Source organism: Bison bison, unplaced genomic scaffold (genome assembly GCF_000754665.1).
Source record: "Bison bison bison isolate TAMUID 2011002044 unplaced genomic scaffold, Bison_UMD1.0 scf7180017864232, whole genome shotgun sequence".
In the NCBI taxonomy this organism is placed as follows: Eukaryota; Metazoa; Chordata; class Mammalia; order Artiodactyla; family Bovidae; genus Bison; species Bison bison.
In genome coordinates this window covers 2,539,220-2,564,568 of record NW_011494804.1, presented here as the reverse complement: position 1 = coordinate 2,564,568, position 25,349 = coordinate 2,539,220, and the positions used below count along the sequence as shown (strand labels likewise).

The 25,349-nt window shown below is 40.1% G+C and overlaps 1 protein-coding gene across 1 annotated transcript; it reads right to left on the bottom strand.

Moving 5' to 3' along the window:
- Positions 1 to 1,168: 1,168 nt before the first annotated feature.
- On the bottom strand, positions 1,169 to 24,766 carry WBP4 (WW domain binding protein 4). The gene is made up of 10 exons (XM_010846157.1): positions 24,604 to 24,766; positions 23,595 to 23,667; positions 21,140 to 21,202; positions 20,927 to 21,050; positions 19,056 to 19,223; positions 17,924 to 17,970; positions 17,389 to 17,464; positions 14,511 to 14,716; positions 10,314 to 10,531; positions 1,169 to 2,750 (listed from the first exon to the last, which is right to left on the bottom strand). Coding segments are annotated over exons 1-10 (1,188 nt in total). The 5' UTR covers positions 24,606 to 24,766; the 3' UTR covers positions 1,169 to 2,539.
- Positions 24,767 to 25,349: the final 583 nt, after the last annotated feature.

Sequence of the window (25,349 nt, the reverse complement as noted above, 5' to 3'; positions counted from 1 at the left end):
CTTATATGCAGAGTACATCATGAGAAACGCCGGGCTGGAAGAAACACAAGCTGGAATCAAGATTGCTGGGAGAAATATCAATAACCTCAGATATGCAGATGAAACCACCCTTATGGCAGAAAGTGAAGAACTAAAAAGCCTCTTGATGAAAGTGAACGTGGAGAGTGAAAAAGTTGGCTTAAAGCTCAACATTCAGAAAACGAAGATCATGGCATCCAGTCCCATCACTTCATGGGAAATAGATGGGGAAACAGTGGAAAGTGTCAGACTTTATTTTTCTGGGCTCCAAAATTACTACAGATGGCGACTGCAGCCATGAAATTAAAAGACACTTACTCCTTGGAAGGAAAGTTATGACCAACCTAGACAGCATATTCAAAAGCAGAGACATTACTTTGCCAGCAAAGGTCCATCTAGTCAAGGCTATGGTTTTTCCTGTGGTCATGTATGGATGTGAGAGTTGGACTGTGAAGAAGGCTGAGCACCGAAGAATTGATGCTTTTGAACTGTGGTGTTGGAGAAGACTTGAGAGTCCCTTGGACTGCAAGGAGATCCAACCAGTCCATTCTGAAAGAGATGAGCCCTGGGATTTCTTTGGAAGGACTGATGCTAAAACTGAAACTCCAGTACTTTGGCCACCTCAGGTGAAGAGTTGACTCATTGGAAAAGACTCTGATGCTGGGAGGGATGCTGGGAGGGATTGGGGCCAGGAGGAGAAGGGGACGACAGAGGATGAGATGGCTGGATGGCATCACTGACTCGATGGACGTGAGTCTGAGTGAACTCTGGGAGTTGGTGATGGACAGGGAGGCCTGGCGTGCTGTGATTCATGGGATCGCAAAGAGTCGGACACAACTGAGCGACTGATCTGATATGCAAAATAATGTAATAGAAAGGTAATGGAAGAAAAGGTATCAAATATTTAACTTCTGCAAAAATCCAGGAAGTTAAAGCTGGTATATTTTCTACTTATTCTTTCAAAGCAAATAGAAAAGTATTATTTTTCATGATTTGATTTACTAAAATTGTTTGTCAAATCTTTCCTGAGCAATCCTTAAAACCAGTCTCTGTTTAAGGCAAACTGACCTTTAAACTTGGGAATACTGTCATCTTACAAAGGTAAAGGAGATAAAGAATGCATCAAAGAGAAACACTTCACAGGATAAGGTGGGGTTTTGAAAATGTCTTTAAATTTGCATATTTTATATAAGCTAAATACATGTGTGAAACATAGCAGTGTTCCGTTTATAGTCTTATTATCTTTTCCAACTGAGGAAAGCCTAGTAGCAAAACCCACTGCTTATTAGCTAGATGACAAATGGGTTCCAGAATGCACTTCTCCATAATGCTATACATTCGTGAAATACTCAATTAAGTACACTAGACAATACAAGTCTCCAAATACTCTCTCACCAATGCTAAGTTGACACTGATCAGTATTAGAAGAAAAAATAAAAACTATTTAATTGACTTTCATAAAAGTTTTTAATTAGCTATAATTTTCTTACATGTACACTAGTAACCTTAAAAAGACAAATATTTACTGCCAAATGTTAACTACTGTACAACTTATAAAAATATAATCTTAAGAATTTGGAATAATAAAGGGAAGGTACCTATTTCAAATGGATTAAATAAGAAAGTTCCACTTTTTAAGAAATTTAACCAGGAAATGGGAAATTTCCAATCTGTCTGAAGAAATACCACAACTTTTCACCGAGGTCAGAGACCTTACTATTTTTGTTCAAGACTTCATCTACAGAGTTTTAAATAAACCCTAAAAAATATTTTCCAGTACATATAAGGCCGGTGCACAGAGTGCATGACTGGGGAAAAAGATTCTGTTTGAATGAGAAGTTGTGAAGACCAGAGACATATCTTGTTCACCAGTACACCCCCAGTTCCTGGCACAGTGCCTGGCTGAAGCTGCAAATGCCGATGCAATGGCTACTGCTTTGCGCTGAACCAGGCAGATACACCTATCTTCCTTTGGTCCGATTTTCATTCCCTGTTAACCACAACCTGAGCTACAGTCCTGGCTCTTGGTCCTTGACCTTAAGTTGAAAAAATTAAGCAAGATATGCACATACTTTCTACATCAGCCTTTCTGACAGGATCCTCAAAACTGAATCATCATGGGCTATGAATCTTCTCTTTTGTGGTATAATTCTTATTTCTTGGATAATATCAGTATGCAAAGGTAATTCATTTTCAGTGCAGTACAAGTGTGTTCATAAGAGGAAGAATGGGATAAACGTTTTAAATAACAGATACATAGCATCTTATATTATGACATAATTAGCAGTTTTTAGACACTGAAGATAATACACTGTATTACAATGCAATGTGGTAGGCTTCCATTTTAGGAACAAAAATCAATTTCACATGAAAAAAGATTTATTTTAAATTCACATAAAATACATTCAGAGTAAGTCTAAATTTTTATCACTTAAATAATGTAAAACAAACACAGAGGAGCTTTTACAGATATACAGTCTCTATTATGTCCAAAAAACACACATTAAAAGCTTTCTTATAATTACTGATCATCACCTCGTTGCCTTAAATTTCTAGACTTTCCATTTTCAATTCTTCTCTTTTTGAAGACTGGGGCCACTCCATCTGCCACGACTCCAAGAGAAGTGACTGTTTTTTCTTTAAAAACCAGTTGGGGTTCCCCAGCAGCATCAGCCTCTGAAGTTGATACATATTCATTTTCAGCGCTTGGAAGCTCCAAATCTACCTCCTCACTGGAATAGAAAGAAAAAAAATAAAACCACTATTTGACAGTGTAAAACAAACTTTTACATAATATATGAGTCCACCAAAACCTCAAGGTCATCTTTCTAATGATAATACTGGAAATTAGAAGCTGGTCATTTTGGAGAAGGCGATTATTTTAAAATACTGATTTTATAATATCACTTAAGGTACTGAGCATCCATACAGGTGGACACACAAGGAAAAATCCCTTCTATTCCTTCGTTCCTACTGGGTATATCATTGAAGGAAACGTTTGTACTTATATATGAGAATATATGGAGAAGGCAATGGCACCCCACCCCAGTACTCTTGCCTGGCAAATCCCATGGACGGAGGAGCCTGGTGGGCTGCAGTCCATGGGGTCACTAGGAGTCGGACACGACTGAGCGACTTCACTTTCACTTTTCACTTTCATGCACTGGAGAAGGAAATGGCAACCCACTCCAGTGTTCTTGCCTGGAGAACCCCAGGGACAGGGGAGCCTGGTGGGCTGCCGTCTATGGGGTCGCACAGAGTCGGACACAACTGAAGTAACTTAGCAGTATAAGAACATATATAAATGAGAAGTGTCTATGAAAAGGGATTTTGTGATGGACTGAGAATTCTGAAGGCTTTCACAGCACAGGATGAAAACCATGGAATCTCAATGTCCTGGTGTAGTAGGACTATCTACTTGGCTGTTATAATTAATCAGATGACTAGTCCAGAGATCATTACCCGATTAATATGAGCCTATCATAGTCTCTACCCTCAACATAGTCAACCGGTCTCTGAAAGAGCATTAAGTCACACCATAGCCATTCATGCCACCCATGAGCTTTTTGAACATGGACCAGGAAGACCATTATATTTACCTCTCTAGTGGCTAAGCATATAAAACTTGTTGGGAACCATACACTGTCCTACTCAGAGAAAGGAGTTCTGTAGAGATAAGAGAGTAAGGCCTGCAAAGAAAAGCAGGATGGGAGACGGAAAATCCTGCCAATGTTTCAGGCCTGTTTCCAGTCATCTGTGAGGCCCAGCCCAATTCCTGCCTCTCCTGTGGCTTTTAGGAAGAACCTTTCTGGGAATTTTTGAATAATAACCTTCTTCCTTTCTTTTTTTCTTGTGAGGATGTTAGTTCCCCAACCAGGGGTTGAACCCAGGCTCCCTGCAGTGGAATTTCGGAACCTCTAACCACTGGACTGCCAGGGAACTTTCATTAACCTCTTCTTAAAATTTAAAGTAACTCAAGTTTTTCACTTGAAACCAAAAGATTATCTGGTCAGCATGAAACGAAGAGTGATGACAGGAGAGAAAAAGGAATAAAAAGGTAAAGGGATGATTTAAATGTTAGAAGTCTCAGATATCAAGAGTTGAGAACTCCCCATCTAAGAACAGTGAAGATTAGTAAAGATCACACCCCCCCAATCTCAGAAGAACCCGTGTAATGTAGTCATTCATCTTGATCCTTGGAAACAGAGGAAAACCTTTCCCAGGGGCCAGGAGAAGTCTGAAAGGTAATGGTAGATCTAGAGTAGTAGTCTTTTTTTTTTTTGGCCACACCGCATGGCATTTGGGATCCTTTGTTCCTTGACCAGGAATTGAGCCGGCATCCCCAGCACTGGAAGCACGGAGGCCTACACTGGACCGTTAGGCAAGTTCCTCAAGTAGTAGTCATTCTTACAGGAGCATCCTACTGAATGTACACTACAAACCAGACTATGCACTAGGCACCTAGAGTAGAATAATTCCATTTTGGCTTTTCTAGTGTCTTTTTTAGTACTAGAACGCCTTAAATTTTCTTTTTTTCCCCCCCTTTTGGAAACGACCTCTTTCTTCCTCTCTGAGTTTTGAGCTTAATTCAGGTCATGTCCAGTCAGAATTCACAGTGGTTAGCTCAGGAGTGGGAACTGGGTATCTGATGAAAGCTAAACAGGGCCACTTTGGGAACTGGTAAAGCAGCACTTCTTTATCGCTGGAATCTTTGTCAGTATGAGACAAGCCGAGAGCTTTGCTACGGAGGGGGGAGACCCTGCCTGAGAAAGGCAGGCAAGTCAGAGGAAAGTGGAGACAAAAGTCAGAGGCCTTCACAGTGATTTCTCATCAACTATAGCTCTTGATAACTGCAGAGACATGATTTCTATGTGTTTGCTTAGAATTTAAATTTAATATATGCTCTTCCATTCAATTATCTGAAAAGTACATGTTAACAAGTTTGTTTCCCTCTCACACAGACTGTGCAGAGAGGTCCATGGTGACAGTACTGAGAGATCCTTTCATGGTCCATTCTATATACACATGGATAAGCTCACAGGCTTAAAGAGGTCTCTAAGCACTGTAATAATTTTAGAAACTGAAATAGGAAGCTTGCTAGGACTGCAAAAAACAACATAAAAGAAAATATGTAAATACAAAGAATATAAGAACAAAGAAAATTTCAAACCTGTAATGTATAGTTCAAAACTAGAAAAAGCAAAACATGACAAAGAAGCTATCTCAATAGATCCTGATGTTATATAACATTTCCTCAGAATCTGACGAGGGGATGCAGGAAACAGGTGTGCTTACTGGAATAGGTCTTAAATCTGATTTGTTCTGAATACAGATGCCTTCCAAACTTTTCTTTACTGTATTAAACATATATGACAAATGCAACTTTTATTGGCTTTTCCTACTTCACTATTTTCCCTTAGATTGCCAACAATGGTGCTTTCCAAGAAGGCTAGCAGCCCCTGAAGTTGATGGGGTATTCATTCTTGGCTTTTCATTATTTTTACAGAGGCTGAGGCTTAGAGAGAAGTTAAATAACTTGGTCAACCAAACCATTACAGCAGTAATATTACCTGGATTAAAACCCAGGCCAGGGACTTCCCTGGCAGTCCAGTGGCTAAGACTCCGTGTTCCCAATGCAGGGGAGCCAGGCTCAATCCTTGGTTGGGGAACTGGACCCCAAGTGCTGCAACTAAGAATTCACACGCTTCATTAATCTGCATGCCACAACTAAAGGTCCTGCACGCCACAATGAAGACCTGGCACAGCCAAATAAATAAATATTTAAAAAACAAACAAACAAAAAACCTAGGCCTGTGTTGATCTAAAACCTATATCCCTTCCCCTAGACTCCTCTGCTTCCAGGTGAAACTAAAATATTCCATTAGCCAAGCAAAGAAAGATTTGAGAAATGAAGGGTTTGACGGCTGGACAAATGAATCTCTATCCAAGAAAGTCTATGACAGACTCACTTATTTCACCATCTTGGTGTTTTGTGTTGTATTTTGATAAAGTGATCAAATCATAGTATTACTTCCTAACTAGGATTATGGGAGAGAGAAAATAAAGAATGAGTCTGTTTCTGAAATCATGGTCCTAGGAAATTCCTAAGTGGAAGCTAACAGAAGTGGCAATGAAGTAGGGAATAAACCCTTGTGACATAATCAGAGGAAAAGATGTTTGAAAGAAAGGAAAGAGACTATAAATAAAATATATTACAGAGAATATATCTTCCTTTCAAATAAGTTCAAAAGTAATTACATAAGCACTTCCTCAAAACCATAGTCATTTCCAAATTAAAAATGCAAACGTTGTAAAGGTTATAGTATCTGAACACAATGTAATAAAGGTGAAAAAACAAACCAACCTACTTAAGAGTTTGAAAAATAAGTCCTTTTGGAAAACCACCAAGTCAAAAAAGTAAGCAAACACATGATATTAAACTGTTCCAAAAACAATGAAATCAAGAAAGCATCTTTCAAAGTTTATGTGATATATGGACAGAAATACTAAGACACAGTGTGTCAGTGTTTAGACACTATTGTGTCTATATTAAGACACAATACTGTCTTAATCAATTTCAGTAAGAACTAAGAACAGACCCCTTCCTCACCCCGTCAACAGTCTTAAGTGTTCACCTGAATAAAGAACAAACACAAAGAAACTTAAGAGGAATCAGAGGAAGAAAATTACAGAGGTAGAAATGAAGCAGCAGAAAAATCCATTAATAAATGGGTATGTAATTCAACAGACAATTAAAAATAAGAGCTGTTTCAATAAGGAAAAACATTTAAAAAGCCTTTAGTGGAGACCCCAGTCTCCATCCCCACAAAATGATCAACTATTAGACAGCTATCCTTGAAGAAAAACTGCTTGAGTCCATTTAGGAAACTTAAGCAACATAATGGGATGAAACACCATGAGAATAATTGCAAAAGAAGAGAAGAAACACAACTTCCCTTTGTTTGCATCCTCCCATTCCCCAGGCCGACAACGCTCAGAGACAAGAGGAAACCTCCCAGCTGGAAAGACTTCCCCTCACCAAGAAAAGACGACAGGGATAAGCCCAGCTGATGCAATCTTTTGGGCCACGTCCTGCTTAGGTTTCATCCCACCCACGGCAGTGAAGCTGGGACCTACAGAGATGGATAGGAAAAGGGAAAAAAGCCCGGGACTACAGAGAGCAGCCAAGGAGTGGCAGTGACTGCGGTCCACAGTGGCCTGTGCTACGGACAAACAAGCCGCTTCTGCCGCTGCAGAAAGCGCCAAGAGGCCTCACAGCTGCTGCGGGCGCCCCAGATTTCAGCAGGTACCTTGGTGCACAGCTATTCGTGCTCGCGGATGCCAGCTGCCTCTGTCCCTCTGCCCTCCTTGCTGCAGTCAGCTCAGGGTGCTGTGCAAGATGGCAGCCTGGACTGCCCTCCCACGGCTGACGCCAGGGCTGCTGGCATGCTTGAGGTGAGCTCCTCCAGTGGTGTGCTTGCACGCTGCTGTCCTGCCACCCATCACCAGCCTCCACTGCCCAGAGGGGAGCAATGAACACAGGAGATGATGCCAACAGTCCGGGTCTCTGCAGTTGCTGGCTTGTGGGCCTGAATCAGGTCCTGTCTTCTCTGTCGCTGGCCTGCACAACCCTGCTCCTCAGGAACCATCCCTGTGGCAGCACACAGGCATTCCCCCAGCCTGACCCGACACCATCCTCCACCACAGTGTCTATACTCATGGGGAGATTGTGCAGCCATGAGGAAGCACCCCAACAGCCAGGGTCCCTGAAGCTGCCGGTGAACCTGTAGCTGACCCTGGCCCTTGCTGCCTGCCTGCCCACTACACACACAGGCATCTCAGCTGGCCCTGCAGCTGAGTCTCTGTACCCTGCCAGAGCCAGCCACCACCACTGCCTGTCCCGGCCGCTGGCTGCTGAACCTGGAAGTGCTCCTGAAGACCCCAACAGCCCCTGGGGAAGCCCTGCAGTGTCTGCTGAGGACCACATAGCCGTGGGATCCTAGTGACTGGAGTTAAAGTGGTGACACACCCCCTGGATCCAGGGCTGCCACACGCCCCTGTGTTTGGTGCCCTGAACCACTAGACAAATCCCATGGACAGATGAGCCTGGCAGGTTATAGTCCACAGAGTCCCAGAGAGTCAGACATGACTGAGTGACTGAGCTCACAAACACCTATTATGTGCCCGTCACTGTTTTTAGTCCTGGGGTTGCAAGCATGAGACTTACAGACAAAAGCTGGATAGAAAAGCCTACAAAATGCCATGAGTAAAAAGAGTAAAAGTGAACAATATTTTTCTGATGAAAATATGAAATACTGAAAACAATATTGTTGCCATAATTTATTTGTAATATTTATATAAATTCTATACTTGTTGAACACTTGCAAATGACTAACTGGGAAAAAATAGGAAGAGACTACTTAAAAAATTTGGAAAAAAAATATAGGGATAAACCATGAGATATCAATATGCATCATATAAAAGGATATATTAAATCACAGTAATTAAATCTTTATGGTACTGTCACAAAGACAGATGGATTAATGGAACAATAGGTAGTCAGAAGCAAATTGGTAAATTTAAGAGTTAAACACAGATTAAAAAAAGGCCACTTAAGAATGGGGAAGAATGAAAAAAAAAAAGGCGGGAGGAAGAATGGTACTGGCAGAATTGGTTTGCCAGGGAAGGTAAACAATTATTTTAGAATCTTATCCCATACAATGTTTCAAAATTATTAAAGATGGATTAAATAATTACACAAAAAAGAAGTAAGGCCATACAAATCAGGAGGAAATATAAGTATAAACTTGACTTTTAAATGAAAATGGGTAATAGCAATAAAACCGATCACAAAGGAAAAGAAAAGAAATCAACTAGTTAAACATTACAAAATCCGACACATCTAAAACCATTCTAAGCACAATTAAAAGTCAAACTACAAATTCTTCTACTAATAAATGGTTAGCTTCTGCACTACATAGAAATCTTATGCAAGTAAGGAAAGACTAATACCTTAACAGAAAAATTTGCAAAGCATATGAACAGACAATTCACAGAAGAGTAAATACAAAACACTAATAAATACAGGCATATGGAAAAAAGTTTCAACCTCACCAGTAAATCTACTTAGGAAGTCAGACACAATCTATCACCTGTTAAACTGGTTGATGTTAAGAAAAATGGCTTTTCAGTAAACTTATCACAGGGAAAACAAGATACTCAAATTTTAAGAAATCTCAACTTTAAAGTATAGGTGATGTTGGTACAGGAAGACCATTCTCCTATTGTAAATCACTTAAGAGCCCAAGTAATTAATGCAGTCTATTATTTCTGCAACTTCAATATACATAGTCGATATACTTTGGTCCCTGGCACTATGCAGCATTAAATACATATTTCCTAATATTTCATTAAATAACATAAATAAAACCTGAATATTTACTAAAGACACTTTAATAGTTCAGGTATATTCTGTATGCTATCACTAAGGAATCACTTCTCATCAGCACCGTATATGAAGTTGCCCAAAACTTGCACTCCTCCACCTTGTGAAAAAATATGACTTTTCCATCAAAGTACAGTTTAACAGTGAATAATTTCACTATAAAAGTATCCACAGCACTAGTGTTTTGGAGAAAAACCGTTTGATTCATACAGATACTTTTTTCCCACTCAAAGATATTTTTTAAGCATTTAAGAAACACCAGTGTGAGAAAGCGTGGGTGACGTTTTCCTTTCACTGTGTAAATGATCCAAAGACAATAAGTGATATGAACACATAAGCTAATCATGTAAACCAGGTAACATTTCTACCATGACCTTGTTTAGCTGATAAAACCATTCTGCTTTATGAATAAAAACCTAAAACCTTGGGTGAAGTGTCATAAGCCATTTGCAATACATTAACAAAACAAGGGCTGTTTTCTTGCCTTTAGATAGATTCCATGAAGCATGCGCTACATATGCAGACATTTGCTTCTCTGATAGAATAACCATGGTGAGTGTGAAAATACTCATATGTATATGGCATGTTAGTATGGTCAAGAGAAACGTCATGTCTTTGTAAGAATGAAAACAATGCTTAGTTTTACTTTAAAAAATAAACATTAGTTTACATTTTAAAATATTTAGAGAAAATAAAACCACTCTAGAAATGAAATGAGCTACACTTTTTAATGAGCACCGTATTCCTGAAATTAAGTACTACAATTACAGAAGTACTGGGACATAAAATACTTATAATAATATGGGACAGGATTAAGTTATAATTGTTGGATTAAGTTTCAGGTACTTACTGGGACTCAACTTCTGGTTTAATTTCCTGCCATTCTCCATATGGGTTTGGCTTTTTATGAGCTTTGGGTTTTTCTTCATTTGAACCTGATGAACTCTTCCCTTGGGTATTTTTTTCTTTGGGTTTTTCTTCACTTGGACCTGATGAATTCTTCCCTTGGGTATTTTTTTCTTTCTGTGTTTCTGGTTCAGTTCTTTTATTACTATTTTTATTTTTTTCCTGGAATGTCAAAGTCAAGAAATATTAGTAACAAACCTCAAAGAAAACTGCCAGGACCCAAAATTTCTTTAATATAGTCTTGATTCTGATCTATAAATAATAATGCATTAAAACAATAGTTCAAATTTGCACGTAACACAACAAATGAACATGAAAGGACTTCTTTAATGCTTGATTAGGTTTTTCATTATGTCTAAAATGCTAACATACCATGGCCAAGGCTGTTGAAATATACCATGACCCCTCTACCTGTTTGACACTTAAGAGACATACACAGACCTTATTTATCCTCTCTCCTCCACTTCACTGCTTTCTCTCCTTCCTCACATGTCCCACAGTGACCTTCCTTTATACTGCACCCCTTCTGAATTTAATGCCATGTCACTGGACCCTTCTATACCCATTACCTACGTAAAGAACTTCTGGTGGCTCAGATGGTAAAGAATCTGCTGGCAATGCAGGAGATTCGGGTTTGATCCCTGGGTTGGGAAGATCCCCTGGAAAAGGGAATGGCTACTCACTCCAGTATTCTTGCCTGGAGAATTCCACGATCAGAAGAGGCTGGCTGGCTACAGTCCATGGGGTTGCAAAGAGTTGGGCACGACTGAATGACTAACACTCAGCCAATTAAAGTTAACTGAAATCCATCTGCACGTTGAGGACACTGCCAGAAATTTACTGGCCTATACAACTGGTAATGACATGAAATTAGGAAAAGACACATCCCTGAAGGAGCAGCAGCTTCTGCAGAGCCCCTGGGGAGAGCTGGTGCTTTTACGGCACCCCTTCAACTGGGATAATAAAGCCCTGTGGCTCGGTTTAGCCGCTCTGCAAACTGTACTACCACGGGTGGCAGTCCTGGGACTCTGTTTTGTTTGCAATCCTTTGAATGGATGTTAACACATTATCTTATGCTGCTGCTATCACAGAACCAGGACACAGCATCAGCTTTCTCTAGCAATCATGACTGCTTCCAGACCATGTCATTTTTAAAATAAACATTTTTACTAAGGACGTGAAACTTTTTACTTTGCAATAAACGCCTCCTCTGAGACCTGTACCACCTTCTATACAGTTGTCCTCCAAACTTGGTGATCTAATGACCTCTGGCCACTACTCCATGGAAGTGGTGACACTGGTTAACTCAGGCAACACGTTCTCTCTATTCAAACTCTTGTGGTCATCCTAGAGCTGAAAAATTCCAGACCCTCAGTTTTGTGATGCACAAAACCATTGACTTTGGCCTTCACTATATTTCAGTGACCTAGTAAGGTATTTTCCTCACATGTAGCACCTGGTGCATAGGTAGTAGTCAAATATTAAATCCTCACATTTCTGTTCCTGTTAATTTGAATTAGGTCATCACTCAGAAATTCCCCACTTGTGGAATCTTTTTTTTCTTTTTGCTGAATAACATTTCCTTCAAAAATATGCTTTATTCATGATTTTTCTACACTTGATTTTAAAATTCAACAATAATTTGTGAAATCTTACAAATCCAACACAATGTTACTCCGCTGGCTTCCTGGCTCCCTTACTTCTATACTTCCTGTTCAACCTTGCTGCTATCTCTGCTACCTTAATTTCCTGTGCTCTGAGTCTGCTGGTCTCATCTAGACTTCATATTCTTCATTATCAGGCCCCAGCCCACAGAGAATCACTTCACAGACATTCCTTTGCTATCTCCCTTAAATATCTTTGTCCCTATGCCTGTCTATTGTAAAAGATCTAAAAATCTCCAACCTAAAAATCTATCCAACCATCGGTCTGTCAAGTGTTACCACAAAAAGAATCACACAACATACAAACTGATTAGCCTTCAGAATTTATGATATCCAATTTCAGCAGAGACTGTAACACACTGCTAAGTAATGTGCCTCCAGTTATTTCTTCTCCTGGTCCCTTTAGTGATTATTCAAAATAAATATACAGCTCCACAGGGCTGAATTAATCACTGTATATTCATAACATGGAATACTATTCACCCATTATTCCAGTGGATGAAGACTTAATGATGTTTTCTGTGACAGATTAAATTGCAAAGTGATAATAAAACCTTATTACAGTATGACTCCATATTTTGCTTAAAGCAATGTTCAAATCTGAATATAGAAATATTATAGACCAGTAATACCAAGGTGTTTACTGATTTCTCTGGCAAGTGGCCGGATACTTTGAAATATTTTGTTTGCTTGGAGTTAATAATTCTGTCCCAAATTGGATGCTGGGTTACCTATAAACACTGAGATTTGTGTTACACAAAAAGCGTTGCTGCTGCTTTTACAAACTGGATACGTTCTTCACCCTAAGTTCCACCAAGATTTATGGGGTGGGTAGAGAAGTTGCAGGCAAAGACAAGACCCTAGGGAAGGCTGCAAGCGCCCTCTCTCCAGCATCCTGGATATTCATTCACCTCTCAGGCCAGTACTCAACCATGGATCAATGTTACGTATCTTGTCCACTTTGGCATCCAGGCTCCTGACTGTTCCTAGAAAGGTCACAAAAGCAGGAGGACTAGCAATACTACTGTGTATGAGTGTGCTCAGTGGTGTCTGAGACCCCATGGACTGCAGCCCGCCAGGCTCCTCTGTCCATGGGATTTCCCAGGCAAGAGTACTAGAGTGAGTAGCCATACCCTGCTCCAGGGGATCTTCCCAACCCAGAGATCAAACCCAAGTCTCTTGCATCTCCTGCAAGAGACTGCATTGGCAGGCGGATTCTTTACGTGCTGTGCCACTGGGGAAGTCCAGCAATACTATTAACACTATTAAAATGTTGGTTTTACTTTCCCACCACGGCTGGGCACTCAGCACCACCACCTGTCAATCCTCTTTCTTGGTTCATTTCCTCTCCCAACCTGGCTCAGGGATTATTTCAGTCTGTTAATGTTGTCAAGCTCCCCAAAGTTCCTCTCAGCAAACAATCTTGATTTCTTTACACATGAGTAAGCTGAGGCTAAAAGGCATGACTTCTTCCCTGACAGCAACTCATCTACAGTCAAGCCTTATAGAAAATGAAAGCCTGACCTTTCCACAGAGAATGAGTAACCTATTCACTTGCCCCTGTTGGTATTCTTTTGGAGTTCCTCTTAAGGAAAACATCACCACTACAGACCTCTCACAATTAAAAGTCAGTATGTAGCCACCATCCTATCATTTAATTTCTACTTTTCATTTCATACCCCCCCCACACACACACTGTGCACCACTTTCCATCCTCTTGTAACCTGAGTTTTACCTCCTGAAACTCTGGTCTAACCACTAAAAGGATATCAAGGACTTCCTGTCTGCAAAATTCAAAGGACATTTTTTCTTTTCTAGACCAAGTTAGTCCTTGATGCTCTCTACTCCAGGGCTTCCCCAGTGGCTCAGTGGTAAAGAATCCGCCTGCAACGCAGGAGCCACAGGTCCAGTCCCTGGTTACCTAAACCGAACTACTGAACCGCTCTAGTTTTCTTCCCTGGAGAATCCCATGGACAGAGGAGCCTGGCGGGCTACAGTCCACAGGGTCACAAAGAGTCGGAAACGACTGAAGCGACTTGGCATGCACGCTCTCTACTCCATTGGCTTCTGGGATATTGGATTCTTCTGCTTCTCTGCATACCTTTCTAATCATTCTTTCCTCATTCTGCTTTGTGGGCTTCTCTCTCACTTAAAGTTAAATGTTTCCCAAAGTAATTTTTCTAGGTTACTTCATCTGTTCTAAGACTTAAATTACTACTAGTATTTTGATGATACTCAAGTTGACATTTCTAGCCTTAGACATTCATCCATGCATGTTCAGACAGCTCTCTGGATGTTACAGAGGCAGCTCAAACTTAGGAGGTCTAAAAATCAATTTACTATCTTGCTGGTATCATTTACCCAGGTGCCAAAAGTCATGCATATCTTGGTTTTATTTCCACCTTCTACCAGAAAGCTGAAGAGTCTATAGATCTTTTTATAAACTAACAAACTGTTGTAAAGAACCAAGAACCTACCTTAAACTTTATTATTAGCTTCTGTGTTTCTGTTGGGATCTCTTCTTTTTTCTTCTCCTTTCCTGCCTCCTGTTCGCCATCAGACTCACCATGTGAATCTGATGATTTGGACTCTTCTAAGGTGCAGAGTGACTTTTCATTGACTTTACTAGAAGGCAGATCACCGGAGTGTGGAATGAAATCATCAGGTTTTTCCCATCTGGATTCTATTCAACACATTTTAACAGTCACCTTATTTAGTTACCAATTCTATTTAAAAGTAATTTCCAATATAATGTTTCCTACCACTTGCAAGATATTAAGTGACAACACTGCATCTGTTTCACACCATCACTTGATCAAGAAGATAATAAGCATTCTCAAAGATTTTGCTATTAGCTTTCAGAAATTAAATTCAAGCAATCTGGGTTCACTAGATGTTCACTAGATCAACTACAGCCCCAATGGAAAGAGACCTAAAAACTGGGTAATACATTCTGAGGACTCAAAATTTAACCACCACCAATTTCAGGAAACGTGGTAATGGACACACAGGAGATTTTCTGAAATTTACTTATTACGAAATTTCCCTGGGATCTTCACAAAGTGAAATAATATGGCAAGGATCTGAATAAATAAGTCATTTTATCGTAAGAAAAGAAAAAACCCTCAGTTGAACTATACTGCCACCCAGTGGTTTCTTGGGCTTTTAGTAAAATGACAGCAGCTCTTATTATCTTGCAGTTATTCTCTATTTTCAGTTTAATAAAAGTGACTCTAAAATTTATTGTTCAACTGGGAAAGTTTTTTTTTTTTTGAATCAAAAGTAGGTAGTTTATTTTAGTGAGAGTAACTGGCAGCAAAAACCAAGCCAAGAGAGGGTGGTATGATCATGCACGTGTGGTTAAACAACAGATGGCTAATATAAAAAATAACAACTAAAAACCCGAAAATATTCCACTTGGTTGAGTTTTCAGTAAAATCATGTGGTTGAGAGAATACCCTAGTTGGTGTTGCACTAACTGTAGGGCTGCCACATAAGGAGTTTGAGTTCCAGTGCTGTCTGGAGGAAGCCAAGGTGGGGATGTGGTCTTCTCAGCCTGCTGGTGAAGCCATCTGCAAAATTTTCTGAGACTTGGGTTGTAACCTTTCAGATGTAAAGACCTGATCTAGACTTGACCTGTAGCCCCTCTCTTTTAACTATTGTCATACCTTCCTGACTGACCCTTTGAACTTCTCTGTTTAGCCTCCTACAGGATTCTGTGTAGAAACTGGCAACTCAGTAAATGTCTGAGAATTGAGGTGGTTTTTATTCAGTCATTGCTATTGCTATTGCTAAGTCACTTCAGTCGTGTCCGACTCTGTGCGACCCCATAGACGGCAGCCCACCAGGCTTCCCCGTCCCTGGGATTCTCCAGGCAAGAACATTGGAGTGGGTTGCCATTTCCTTCTCCAATGCATGAAAGTGAAAAGTGAAAGTGAAGTCGCTCAGTCGTGTCCGACCCTCAGCGACCCCATGGACTGCAGCCTACCAGGCTCCTCCATCCATGGGATTTTCCAGGCAAGAGTACTGGAGTGGGGTGCCATTGCCTTCTCCTTCAAGTGGGAAAGTTTTAAGAGTAAAAGGGGCTCTATTCATAATCACATTGGTAGTTTTAAGAGTAAAAGGGGCTCTATTAATAATCACATTGGTCCAGTCCCTTATTAACTGCAGGGAACTTTCTAGCACTAATGAAAAACATTACTTTTCCTTGCCTCTATTTCACACAAGTAACAAAAGAGCTTTCATGAAAAATTTGTTAAACATCTAAAATGTACTAGGCACTGTTTGGGGAACCTTACAGACACATGACCATCATGACCTCACAGAGTACACGATCGACTCTACTTAAGAGCAACTGTAGGTTCAGTGACTTGCCCACAATCACAGAGCTAGTAAGGGAGGATGCCCAAAATCACAGAGCTAGGAAGGGAAGAAGGTGTGTGCTGAGCTCACTCAGATCTAGCCCCTGAGTTATAAGTTATTTTATGTCTATACAGATTTAGTGTATCAGGTTTACTGAGATAGAACCACGGTCATCATTGGGCAGACTGGGTATCTACTTGGAGATGAAAAGGGCCTGTTCCTCCTAAAAGACTTAATGTTATGTAGCAATCTTTGGATAGCAGGAATCAAAAAACAACAACAAAAACCATCTCAGAGTTACACCAATACTATAGCTATTTTGGTAAATTTAACTGTAGAAGAAATCAACTATAATTACTGCAGACTAGTTTTATGAAATTAGATAAAATCTTAATTTGAAAAACTTAAATAATTAGGGAATAATAATTACATGTTTTCTAAATATTTATGTAACTGAAAATTATTAAAGTAAAAGTGAAAATTAGACAGTCTTCACCGCTGCTAAAGTAGCTTCAGTTCTGTTTTTTGAAAAAGGAGAGGGCAAGTTGAATGAGGTGATCTTCCAAAGTAATGACTATATTTCTAAAATAATCATGATAAAACCAATCACAGTGGAGAAAGTAAAAATGAGTTTCGAAGTAGAATTTGTGAATGCAGTGTCACTTGAGAATAATAATGTACAGCTCAGTATATTATAGAAACCTCTTTGCTTTTCCATTGTATTAATGCTTTTAAATTATAAAAAATAATACATTGGAGAAGGAAATGGCAACCCACGCCAGTGTTCTTGCCTAGAAAATCCTGTGGGGAGAGGAGCCTGGTGGGCTGCTGTCCATGGGGTCGCAAAGAGTCGGACACAACTGAAGCGACTTAGCAGCAGCAGCAGCAGCAGCATACTAAAATTCTCAAGTTCAGACAGTTCACCAGCAGACTAATGAACAGTGTCAGGTACAATTTTAGACAGTTTAAAAGATCATCAAAAGTACTACTTACCCCCTGTTTCTGTATTATAATAATAGGTATAGCCATCTTCACTTAACCCTTCTATCCACACAGTCTTCCCTGTTGCCTAATGGGAGGGAAAAAACCCAACATAAACTGAAGATGTGGTTATATATTAGATAACTAAGACAGTCAGCCAACCTTTCCTTTCCTATGGAAACCTGGGAATTGGTACTGATCATGGCCAGAAAGCTGATTTGTGTTAGTCATGAGCCACCTTTCATGAATGGAATATCTCACTTCTGAACATCTGGACAGTTCTTTGCAGACTGACTGGGATATGTAAATGGAAACTGACTGCAAATCAACTAATAACATTCGCCCTGCACAGACTTTTAGGGTAGACAACACTTTTCCACTTCCATCCACCCTTTTAACAAAAGGATTATAGAAAGAAAGGAGCAAAGTGCCTGGGGGGATTGGGAGGCTTATCTGCAACCAAATCCGATTAACTAAACCCAACAAAAATCCCAAACGCCAATCACTTTAAAGAATAAAGAAAATACTATTAATGTGCTTCAGTTACCTTTTTTAAGTTTCCTTGAAATCCTTCAGGTTTCTCCCACTGAGATGCTTAAAGCAAAATATACTGTATTTGTAAAATCTTTCCAAAATAATTTGGCAAATATTTACAATATATTCAACATGAATATTATGTGTCTGTGGTTTAAAACATAATTCAAAGATAAAAGAAACAACATATACCCTAGTAGTATTGTGCAGCATACATGTGAATGCTATGTAACCAAGAAGGGAGGACAGAATGAAGGATAAGAAGTTACTGGTGCTTCCACAAGAAGTATTAGAGCCAGGTAGGGCTCCCCTTAAAGACTTCTTAGAATTCAGGTTTGATAAATTTTGAAGGCATGAGAAGGCCTTCTGACATCTTAGGGCAGGGGAGAGTGAAAGATGGAATGAATGACTCAAGACAGAACTGAAATACACAGGAATGAAAAACAAGCATTAATAAGAGAAACAGTATATAAAGTAGGATGGTGAACAAAGGCAGCAAGAAATAGGCTGCAGAAGGGGGAAAATGTAATTAATAAGTAATTACTATGTAAATTTAAGACAATATTTAGCATATAATTACGGTTCACTGCTGAACTACAACATGCACTTCACTAACAGCTCAGTGCAAACTCTCAAGAGATTATTACTGTTTCTGCGTAGTCAAAAATTGACTGTGACTAGAGATCTTAATAATTTCCACAATATTGGTAGCCCAAGGTTCTTCTCCTCATTAACTCTCTAGTCTCATTTCCTACCTTCCCAACCATTCTTAACTTTTCTTCTACCCATTCCTTGAATATATGTACCATCCACCCTTTCTATTTCTTGTTCTCTACTTTCTCCATGTGAACACCCCTAAAAGTTAAAATATTTACAAAGTTTTAGCGGGAAAATATAAAGCCACATAGTTTATCTATATTTATAGTATACAAGGAACCCACTATTAAGTCTTTAGTGATGACCTTGAATCACTATGAAAAGGGTACATTTTTAAAGGGCACATAGATGTTTTTTTTTTTAACCATTGTGGCAAAAATGTAAAGTTAGTCTCTCACTGTTCAAGTGTTCTGATAATAACTGAAGTTCTAACACAAAATAAACTGTCAGTTATCATTTTCTACTGTCTTTATGTCTAAATGACGCACCTCCTGTGATAAGATCATAATAGTAATGGTGACCCTCCGAGGTTATGCCTTCTACCCATCTGCCCTTTGAAGGGTCTTTTTTCTTTTTCTTCTTTTCTTTCTGCTGATTTGATGCAGAGGTGGGTGGGACCGTGCTGGTTACTGGTGACACGCTTGGCTCTGAGATCTCTAGAGAAAGGTGAAGGAAGGGTGAAGTAGCTGATGTAAAGTTTTCCTTTCTGGTTTAATAATTTTATTCCAATCAAAAGCTTGACAAGATTCCTTTGGGAACCTGATACATTATTACAAAGCCTATATGGAAAACGAAACATGCAAGAATATAAGACTATCCAGGAGAACATCCCAAAATATATATATAAGTCAGACAAACGATAAATTTTTATAACAAATAAGACAGAGAGTTAATGTTCCTAACAAAGGTCCCTTACAAATCTAACTTTCTAACTCAAAAATGGGCAAAAAGTCAAAGGTAACTCAGAGAATTAACATTATCTTCACTAATAATCAAGGAAATGCAAATACATACAATTGTTTTTGCATTAGATCAACACTGAAATGAATGGCCAAACCCACTGTTAGTCTTATCCATCAGGTATTTACATGGGTGTAAAAAATAGGTAAGTTTTTACGGCTTTGCTTTTTTCCAAAGGAATAGTTATTTCCAACATCAATTAATAAAATAATTTCTAGAAAAAGTGTAAATCAGCCCAACACTTGTGAAGACAGCTTGATTTCATCAATCAATTTATAAAACATTTGCACTGCAAATCTGCAGTCTCACTTCTTGAAATTGAGCCTACAGATATAAATTGTGACAACGTTGCCTGCGTAAGGACGCCCACTGAAATAGTCTTTCTAACTGCAAAAAACTCTAAGAATCCTAAATGTTAATCAGGAAGAGACTAATTACATAAACTATGGCATTTTAATACACACATATATACACATACACATATATACAATTCAGCCACCAGAAAGGACTGTGCCATTTGCAACAACATGGACGAACCCTAAACACATTATGCTAAGTGAAATAAGCCAGATACAGAAAGACAAATACCGTTATCACTTATATGCGGAATCTAGAAAAGTCAAACTTGTAAAAAACAGAGCAAACAGGGGTAGTTAACAGGGGATGGGGGGGAGAGGGATAAGACTGACGCTGTTTAAGGGTACAAATTTGCAGTAAGTAATAAATAACCCAGAAATCTACCTCACAGTTTGAATATAGACAATGATTATCATACAACTATGTAATATAAATACTACTAGAATGCAATCACATTACAATAAATCTATCACGCTAACGTACTGTAAACCTTAAATTTACATAATGTGTCTAACAGTAAATAAAAAAATTAAAAAGTAAAAAAAATAAATAAAAATCTACTTTCTAGTAGTAAAGTCAATTATCTGTCCACAAAAGGTTAATTCATTATAATTCAACTACATAAACAAACATGATTCATAGTTTTGATGGTATGGATAAAGTGAACTGGGGTTATAAGGCAAGGCCTATTTTTTAAATGAATAGATCCATTTAGCCAAAAAATTAGGATCCATAAAAAACTCAAGTGTCTCTGAAATGAACTACTGGCCTAAGAGCAAGGGCTAGGTAACCCCTAGCGTGATACAGTTGTTGTGAACGGAGGTACTGCAAGATGAAGCTTCAAAAGCAAAATGAAAAGTGCATAAGCAAAAGTCCCACAGTCTAAATAGGGCTGTGATACACAGCCTTATTGATACACAGCCCTAGTGATATACAAAGCACTAGGAGTACACCGAGCATATAACTTCTCTATGGAAACGGTAAGAGCTCACTTAGTACGACCTGTGATGTTACTTTTAAAACATGCTGGCTGCTTTTTTACCTGACTCTAAGCCAAGCCTTTTCAAATCCTCCTGGTATGCTTTCAGGGCAGCTGCCTCCATTGCAGCAAACTCCTTTGATGCCTTTTCTTCTTCCTTTGCCTTTTCCAGGCTTTTCTGTTTAATCTATGTAAGACACATATAAAAGTGAATGCTAGATAAAGGGCTGATATTTACAGAGAAAAACTGGCAAAGAAAGAAACAAACTAGATTACCTCACTGATCCTCTTCGCCACATTTTCTTTGTGATTCTTTCCTCTTTCATGAAATTCAATGCTCTTGAAGGTTAGAAAAAAAAGACAAAATACAAAGGAAAACTACACCTCATAATGTTCACAGCAAAGTAACAGTAAATAGGGAAATGGAACATAACAAAATTGAAGTACAACTGGCAGAAAAGATAAAATTAATGTTCATGCAAACTGGCCCTTTTAATCAAATGATGCTAAGGAACTAAACCACATTATTTATTATTATGCCCTCTGACAAGGTTTCCTTTGGTGCTTAAAATAAACTATGATGACCATATTAACAGAGAAGAATACAAGGTACCCTGGATGACTAATCTAGTGAACATGACTGTAATGAGGGCTCAAGCAAGACACAAAGCCAAAAGAGGAGTGGAAAAAAAAAACAAACACCTCACACTTCAAGAAACACCTCTTGGGGCTTCCCTGGTGGCTCAGTGGTGAAAAGCCTGCTTGCCAATGCAGAAGATGCGGGTTTGGGAAGATCCCACACGCTGAGGAGCAACTAAGTCAGCGCACCACAACTACTGAGCCTGTGCTCCGCAACAAGAGAAGACACTGCAATGAGAAGTCCACGTGAGGCAACGAGAGAAAGTCAGAGTGTAGCAACAAAGACCCGGCAAAGCCAAAAATAAATAAATAAACTAAATTAAAAAAACAACGAAAAACACCCGTCAACATAAAATGTCACAACCGATGAGTCTAGAATTTGTACTGCTCTATTTGCCACATTATGCTAAAAAAAAAAGGAATAAACAATGACTCTCAACTTCTCCAAATTGAGAGAAAAGTAGGCATTAAAAAATGCCTTCTAAATTGTAAACAAATACTATTATACAATGTGGTAATAGTACAAAATGTAAAACTCCTATGCAGGGCAATCTAAAATTAGGATGCTGTAATAGAGAACAAAGGAGCTCCTTATACACTGACGAAAAAAGAGCATCCAGATATGCTGTCCAATTAAAAAAAATAAAACTGTGGTGAACGACAGTGTAAACAGTATGTTACCTTCTATGCACGTTGGAATCTACAGAAACATTTAGATACAGATATGGAAACACAGACAAGAAAATGAAAAGAGGGGTAACCTATGAGGAATGATGGTAACTGGATGGATGGGGACTGAGCTGATGAGTGAATATTATTACCTATTTAACAGCCAGGATGCTCTCTAAATTACAAATGTGTTGTATGAAATAACAAATTTCTGGTTAACTTTGCAAAGTTCTGTCAATCAATTCTTACCTAATGCACGTGCTGAGTTACTCTAAAGTACTGCTGTGAATTCCTCTTTAAAGTGTGACTTCGTAAAGCAAATATTCATCCTCTATTTTTCATATCTTGGTTTCCTAAAGTTGGTTTTACTATACAGAGGATATTAAAGGCCCAATCAAAAATAAAATTGTTTCTAGTTAAAGGTTAAATCAATGTGTATTAGCCATTCAAGGAAATGAAGAAAGACAACCCTAGAAAGAATGATTTTCTCTAGGTAACTCAAAAACTTCACTGAATTGCTTGCATACTTCAAGGAAGAGAGGCTATCGGTGATTTGTGTAGCTTTGAAAACTTGTGACTTTTTTTTTTTGGTAAGGATGGGCAAAATCAAACAAGACAGTCAAGAACTTTAGCAACTATTCAAAAAGAAATAAAAAAAGACAAAACTGAAAAATTCCTCAAACTCTTTGTAGATAATAAATGTCTACCAAAGAAACATAACACTGTTATAGATGATGTTATTATTCTTTTACCCATCCACCTCTACCAAGTAATAAGGATACAAATATACATCTAAAAATACCCTATCATTTATCTACTATGTACTGCATGAGATGGGGTAAAAAAAAAATCAATGGTGCCTTTCGTTTTATGTCTTAAAAGGTGAATTTGGACTAAAAGATATACTAATAATGTGCTTAAAGTTTGCTATGTTCATATTCCATGACAAAGATAATGATGTCTTTCAAATTTAAGCATTTAGAAATATAAAGCTCTACATTAAATATATTTAACTACCTATAGAGCAGAAATATACAAGAAAAACTACAATAACGTTTCTTTTTACACGTTAAGGACTTTCTGCTTTTACTTTTCTTTGTATATAACAATACTACAAACAGCACTGTCATAACCTAGGTGTTTCATAAACATGAATGTGATTACCCAATGTCCAGTTCCTGAATGTGACTGAAGGGCCAGAGAGAAATAATTTGGCTTAGTACATAATCAAATTTGGGCTGATGATAAAGAAGGCTCACAACTTTCCTACAAGGAACGAAAACACAACAGAAATTTTTCGATGTTTTGAAAAATCAAGAGCAACGCATATGAAAGTACTTTGTAAGCTCTCAGTTGAGATCAACAAAGAACATCTCACATGAACACAGTATTAGGAGACTCTCTAATAGAGGAATCATCATACAGGCCTATTGTCCGCGATCCAACACTTGCAGTAATCACAGAATTTCTTTGGTTGTGACTTCCAGTAGTCTGCCCTGGAAAAGAAAAAACAAGTTTATTTAGAATCTAAAAAGGTAATGTTTGCATGATTTACATCTTCTTAGAGTCCGAAATGCAAGCTTCAGAATCTTGTTACACACAGCACTGTTACACACAGCATCCTGTTTTATTATTTAGCTGATTGAAAGCAGTCAACTGAAATTCTGTTGCCACTAGAGTAAAAAAGTCTGCAACGGATTTAAAACTCCCTTAAACAAAATAGCTTTTAAAAATGTATCATTTGTTATTGTCATCAGTGTTAAGAAATAAGGAACATGTTGGAGAAGATCATCCATTCCTTTCTGGCATTTTTGGAGGTGAGGTTACAGTAACGGATACTTGAAGAAACTCATAAAGTTCACGTTAAATCAAGTTATTTCCACTCAAATTACTAAACATAAGACGTCTCTGGTGGGAGACTGTGGGTCCTCCGAGACTATTAGTTAATACAGTTTGTTCTTGAGCCTCAAGGCAAGAGACAGTTGGAAAAGCCAACAGATCTCTCAGCTGGCAAGACCAAAAATTAAAGTCATAAGCTAACCAGGGCTGGCCGCTTCTAGCAGGCGGAGGCGGCAGCGGTGGCCGCAGTTCAACCCTACGGTTTCACAACACCCCACGGTTCAAGCGCCACCAGAAAGAGGATGCTCGCGGCCCCCGACGGTGGAGGCGGCGGTAGCCCTCCGTCGCTCCACGGCGGCCGTCCTACCTGCAGGGGCCGCCAGGCTCCTTGCCGGAGCCTGCGCGTCCCCACCCCGGGACGGGAGAACCGGCTCCGCCGGTCCGCAGCCGGCCCCGAGCGAGTTAAGGGCGTCACGCCCCTGGCCGAGGGCGGTGGGGGGGGAGAGGGGCGGTGGCAGAGGGAGAGACCGGCGGGCGAAGGGCCGCCCGGGGAAACAAGACCTCGTTGTTTGAGAGCCTGAGACCCGACTCACATGACTGGACCAGGCGCTGCGCGGGCCGCCCCCGGCCCCGGCCGAGGCTCGCGCTCGCCGCGCGGGGAGAACCGGGCCCCAGCTCACCACGAGGCCCACCGCAGCCTCGGAGCGCGGGCGCCACCCGCCGTCCCCGGGGCCCGCGTTCCGCCGCTCCCAACTACGGGTGCCCCAGCGACCCAATCCGCGTTCGCGCTCTCCTCCCCTGCGCTCCTCCTCGAGGGGCGGGCCTCCGGCTCCCGGAGAGGTGGGGTCGTTATAAGCGGGCTGAGGTCGCCGACGAGGGGCGAGAGCGCGACGGGACTTGAGGGGAAGCTCAAGTCTCGCGTCCCCGCGTCAGCTCGCCTTCTCTCTCTCTCTTTTCCCTTCCTGAGATCCAGAACCTCCACTCTCCTTCTAGGCTCGCTGGCTCGGGGCCCGAGGAGCTCGCGCGCCGCCTCCGCCCCGAACGCAAACAGCTGTTCCCAGAGACGTCGCCGCCCTCAACTTTGCCAACTGGTCCGCACGCACTTTGACCGGCGGAGCAGCCCGGACCCGTAGGCTGGGGAGGGGGCCGTCGGCGGAGTTTAAAAAAAAAAAAAAAAGAAAAAAAGAAAGGTGAAACAGCTAGTTTCAGGGCCAAGAGTCGCTGGGCTTGGCCGCAGAACTTTTCCTCAGGCGGCGGAGCGACCCGCCCACACTGGGAAGCCCGCGCGCTCCTGTCGGGCGCGCTCCCGGGCTCGCGAGCGCGTGGGGAGCGGGGGAGC